General features: G+C 36.6%; 1 protein-coding gene across 1 annotated transcript; it reads left to right on the top strand.

Moving 5' to 3' along the window:
- Positions 1-660: 660 nt before the first annotated feature.
- Positions 661-1,569, top strand: LOC119506649 (60S ribosomal protein L7-like). Its single transcript, XM_037799632.1, has one exon. It carries the CDS (start codon positions 927-929, stop codon positions 1,371-1,373), a length of 447 nt encoding a protein of 148 aa, XP_037655560.1. The 5' UTR covers positions 661-926; the 3' UTR covers positions 1,374-1,569.
- Positions 1,570-5,901: the final 4,332 nt, after the last annotated feature.

The raw sequence follows: 5,901 nt of genomic DNA, 5'->3' as shown, positions 1-5,901 counted from the left end.
TAAAAAGTTTCTAGCCATTGAGTAAAATGACAAGATTTGTATTTTAGGTAATATCACTCTGATAGCAGTTGGTAGTACTGGCATTATCCGTAAAAGTGATGGTGGGATGAGAGTTTGACAAATGACAGCAGCAGTGGTGAGGGAGAGAAGGAATCATCCAAGTGAAAAAGGGAAGGATTAGCAATATACAGGCATAGGTGACTGATCTGGGAGACTTGAGTTATATCCGGGGTTGGCCCTCTGTTTCCATGGGTTTATGGTGTTTTTCAAAGAAAACAGAGACCCCAGGAGACAAACAGATATTGGGGAAATTTTATTTCCAATTCTGGTCATTTCAAGATATCCAATCAGAAAGGTACCGGGATTGTTGGGCACCTAAATTAGCTAAAGATGTGGGTGAGATTGTCAGAGAATGCCTGGAGAAAGAAGAGGAGTAGACTAAAGACAAAGTCCTAGAAACTCAGGACTTTACGAGGTGAGCAAGCAGAAGAGACTAAGGAATATTTAGAAAGGTAGTTGGAGAATCAAGAGAGAGTAGCAAAGAGGTTAAAAGTAGCAAATGATAGAACAAATGTGATAGGGACTCATAATAGCCCATTAAAAAACAGTGACACCTCTTTTCCAGCTGGAACCATGGAGGGTGTCGAAAAGAAGAAGGTTCCGGCTGTGCCAGAAACTCTTAAGAAAAAGCAAAGGAATTTTGCTGAACTGAAGATCAAGTGCTTGAGAAAGAAGTTTGCCCAAAAGATGTTTCGAAAGGCAAGGAGGAAGCTTATCTATGAAAAAGCCAAGCACTATCACAAGGAATATAGGCAAATGTAAAGAACTGAGATTTGAATGGCTAGAATGGCAAGAAAGCTGGCAACTTTTATGTACGTGAGGAACCCAAACTGGCATTTGTCATCAGGATCAGCAGTATCAGTGGCATGAGCACAAAAGTCCGAAAAGTGTTGCAACTTCTTCGCTTTCACCAAATCTTCAATGGCACCTTTGCTAAGCTCAACAAGGCCTCAATTAACATGCTGAGGATTGTGGAATCATATATTGCATGGGGGTACCCGAACCGGAAGTCAGTGAACGAACTGATCTATAAGCGTGGTTATGGCAAAATCAATAAGAAGCAGATTGCCTTGACAGATAACTCTTTGATTGCACGATCTCTTGGTAAATATGGCATCATCTGCATGGAGGACCTGATCCATGAGACCTATAGTGTTGGGAAACGCTTCAAAGAAGCAAACAACTTCCTGTGGCCCTTCAAACTATCTTCTCCCAGAAGGGTGATGAAGAAAAAGACCACCCGTTTTGTAGAAGGGGGAGATGCCGGCAACAGTGAAGACCAGATCAATAGGCTTATTAGAAGGATGAACTAAGGTGTCTACTATGATTACTTTTATAATCTGGTCAGTTAATAAACAGTGATTGCTTTCAAATTAAAAAAAAATGACATTTACTGGAGCATTTATACAGCTGTGGAGATGATGGGCACTTATTTGATATGGTTTGAAGACATAAGTATGAGAAAGTGGAGACAGCAGTTTCAGACCATTCTTTTGAGGTCTTAGTTGTAAAGGGTGGGAAGGAGCTAGAATAGCATGTATAGTAGGCGTCAGTGCAGAAGAAGTGAGGCCTGATGCTCTTGATTAATTTATCTCTAAACTGGGAGAACAAAATCTGAGCAGGTTTATCGTCTTTAAGTTAGGAGTCAAAAGTGGGAGAGAAAATTTATACAGAAAGAGGATATAACTGTTGGAACAAGTTCATATCAAGTGTAAAACAGCTTTGAGGAGGGAAGAAGACTCAACTTCCTGTAATATTGACAGGCTATATGAGTGGATGAAACTCTGTTATTTATCCTCCAAACCCCTTTAAGGTAATGGTTTTTCGAGAGCATTATATGAAATGATATATGCAAAAGTGTGCAACACACATTGAAAAATTAATGTTGATTTATCTATTCTCTCCAAACTTTAAAATTTTCTCTTTTCAATACTATAAACAAAAGTTATACAAAAAGATAATGTCTTTTTTTTCTTCCAAAATTCACCTTAGCACCAGAAAAACTTCCTCTAAATAAATAATTAGAATTGATTTTGGTTTCAGTTACTATCACTGCCCATTACTTCATAAACCTCAACAATTTACTGTTTGAAATCATTCTGAATGAGACCCCATAAACCCCTTCTTTTGTGGCCATGACTTTCTTTCTCAGGATTACTAATATTCTTCTTTTACAGTTAACAACTGGAAATCAGGAAGGTACTATCAATCTTTGAAAGCATAATTTAACCGAGAAAATATTTTTAATTGTCCAAAATAATGGAAAATTAAAGGAAAATAACTATTTAATTTGGCAAAGCCAGAAACCCCTTCATCTGTAATTTCATAGTTTATAGATTATTTGCTTTATCTCTCCAGATATATTTCATCAGAGTTTGATAGTAACAGTAAAATTGAATAATTCATTAAATTGAGAAGATAGTATAAAATAAATGATGAGGAGGTGTCTTTCCATAATCAAAATCTTATTTGTATTGGTAAAAAAAATTCTGCCTCTCTGACCCGAGGGCCCTTTTCACTCTGCCTCATTTCTATACAGATTAGAAAATAAATGTAAATGATTGTATGCCCATTTAGGATTTGCACATATCGTATATAATACTCAAGTTTGCAAGTTAATGGTATTAAAATAATTTCATATGCATTTGCTCATTTGCTTCATTACAAACCCCTTTGATATAGATAAAACAAGTATATTACATTTTATACAAGAGTAAAGTGAAAATGGAAGAGCTGAATCAAATTTTCACCCAGCCAAGGGTTCAGATGAGGCCACAGCCCTGGTTAATTCTAAGTTGGAACTTCTCTCTCCAAGTCCAAAATTTGTTCCAATTTGGCATACTTAAAAAAACTCAATGCTAATGAGCCAAATAAAATTATTTATTAAATTACTTTAAAAATAAGTAAATGTATAACTTTGATACAAATTTAAAGCCCAATATTTCTACAAGGCTTTTGATGCAAATAAATGTCTTTCTTCTTTTTTTTTTCTCCACCTTTCCCAATTAATTTCAACTCTTTCATCCATAGCTTTGGTATTTGCCTCTATATTTCTGAATAGACTTATACTACTTTAATATACTTACGCTTTTCCAGTTTTACATATTTTGTATTGACCTACTACAACTGAAGAGGAATATTTAGCTTGCTGAAACTCCAATCTCCTTTACTTCTCCCATTTTCCCAATATAACTATATCTTTTTTTGTCAGAACAATAATGCATTCACATTATTATGAGTTTTTCACAACTAACCCATACAAGATATTGACATTTATATTTCCTTTCTTGGATACATTTGTTTTTGTTTCCAATTGAATTAAGAATTGTATGTGTGTGTATGTGTGTTTTGTTGCTTCCTTTTTTATGTACCTATCACTTATTAATCCCAAAACTCTCCATCAAAGGGTAAATATCTTAAAATGTTTTTTATTTGATAAAGTAATTTAAAAAAATCTTCTCAATATTTTAAAAATATCAACTTTCAATTTTATCCTTTTGTAGATATCCTTCAAGGAGTATTTTCTCCTCCTGCTCTCTTCTGAACTTGTTGCTCCCTTGGTCCTAGGGAGAGCTATTTCTATTTTAGATCACCCTTCACCATCATCCCTGGAGATTCCCATTGCATTTTTCCTGTATTGGTTCCCCTGTGTGTAGATTCTATGTCTTTCTTTTGTTTGGTTTACATCCTCATTTTGGTGACACATTTTCTATTAATTTCCTGAGAAAGAGTTCACAGGAAATCAAGTTTGTAGTAAGTTGTATGTATGTATGAAAAGGTCTTTTTTTCCATCCTCATATTTTGTTCACAGATTGGCTGTTGTTTAAGTATAATATGGTAATCATATTCCCTCATAAGTTTGAAGCCCTTTTTATTAATCAATCAAACTATCTACCTATCTCATCTATCTAATTATCTATCTACCTATCTAATCTTATCTATCTAATCTATTTAGCTATCTAGTTGTTTGCTTAGCTTCTAGTATTGCCTCAGAGATGTCTGATGCCATTCTCATTTTTTCTCTCTGGGAGTTGTATCACTGTGTTCTAAATTTAAATGTGATATGCATTGGTGTGGGCCTTTTCTTCACTTTTTTTGGGTATTCCACAGGCTCCTTCATCCTGTAGTTCAGCTTTGGAATATTTACTTGAATTATTTTCTTAATAATTTCCTTTGTTCTCTCTGATTTTCCTATTAATATTGGTGCTCTATTTTTTTTCTTTCTGCCTTAATTTTCAACAATCAGTAAGTTTTTTGCCTAATTATTAGGACCTACTACAATGGAAGAGGAATATTTAGCTTGCTAAACCCCCAAACCCCTTTACTTCTCCCATTTTCCCAATATAACCATATCTTTTTAGGAGATTCCTTTAAATTAATAATGAAGAGTTCCCAGTTGATTTTTCTCCATTTCTGCTATCATATTTCTTATTTTGAAGAGTTTTTCTTTACATTTGTATATGTTTTTTCATAAAAGCAAAATTTCTTATCTCTTAGAGGCTGTATGTTAAATACACATACAAGCTTAGTTTTGTTCTGCTTACATTACTCTGTTTTCTCCCAACTTATTTCTGTTTGTTTGAAGCTTTCCTCAAGTATCTAGGGATCCTTTGCTGCCCATAAGCATATAAGATGAGTTTCCAGATATCTGATTACAGGCTCTGTATCCATGGGCAGCTTGTCAGCTGGTGTGCCTCCTTGTTAGGTGTTCTGGCTCTGCTATTTGGTCAGTGGGTGCCTGGATGTTAGTGTTTCTCAGGTCTTTGTTCTTAGATTTTTTTAGATTGCCCAGAGAAGAATTATCCAGTCTCCTCCCTGGAGGGTCTAATACTGGCTGCCAGTATTCTCAGTGCTGGGTAAGGGAAGAGCTCTGAAGGTAAACCTCAGCCTTCTGCATGAGAAGAAGTGGTCAACTATTTATGGTGTAATCAGGGATCTGGGTCTCTAATTGCAGATCTCAGCAATTCTCCTGTTCCAGGTTTCCAATGCTGCTGCTATGCAAAATACCAGAAATGGATTGGCTTTTATAAAGGGGATTTATTTGGTTACAAATTTACAGGTCTAAGGCCACAGTGTGTCCAAACTAAGGCAGCAACAAGAGGATGCCTTCACTGGAGAATGGCTGATGGCGTCTGGAACACCTCTGTCAGCTGGGAAGGCATGGGGCTGGCACCTGCTGTCCCTTGTTTCAAAATGGCTTTCTCCAGAATGTCTCTGGGCTTGTCTCTCTTAGCTTCTTCAGCTCCTGTGCATCTAAGCTTCTCTCTTAGCTTCCGTTCTCTTAGCTTCTCCGAAGCAAACTCTGGGCTGGTATCTCCACACGTCTCCAAGCATCTCTCAGCATCTCTGTCCTCTCCCAAGCATGTCTCCAAAAGTCTCTCTTAGCTGCTCTGAGTGCCTCTGTCTCTGAGTTCTCTTACAGGACTCTAGTGATTTAATTAAGACCCACCCTGAGTGGGCAGGGCCCACATCTCCATGGAAATAATTTAATCAAACATTTCCATCCTAATTAACAGACCAATCAGTCTGCCCCCACAAGATTGCATTAAAAAATATGGCTTTTTGGGAGACATAACATATCCAAACTGGCACACCTCCTCTATTTAACCCCACTTTTATCTTCAGGTTCATAGATACCTACTGCCATCAATTCTAGAGGCTTTCTGCATTTTGCAGTACATCTCACTTTGCTTCTGCTTCTGGGCTTTCTCTATGGCTGTCTTGGGTTTGAGCTTTCTCCAGGCCGATGAGGCAGTTACTATTTGTGTGTTTGTTTTCTAGCTTCTGAAATTGTTTTGCTGTTATGTCTTCTTATATTGTATTTGTATTTGTGGTTTAATG

This window comes from Choloepus didactylus, chromosome 12 (genome assembly GCF_015220235.1).
Source record: "Choloepus didactylus isolate mChoDid1 chromosome 12, mChoDid1.pri, whole genome shotgun sequence".
Taxonomy (NCBI): Eukaryota; Metazoa; Chordata; class Mammalia; order Pilosa; family Megalonychidae; genus Choloepus; species Choloepus didactylus.
The sequence above is the reverse complement of the archived record's forward strand: the minus strand, read 5'-3'. Positions and strand labels throughout refer to the sequence as shown.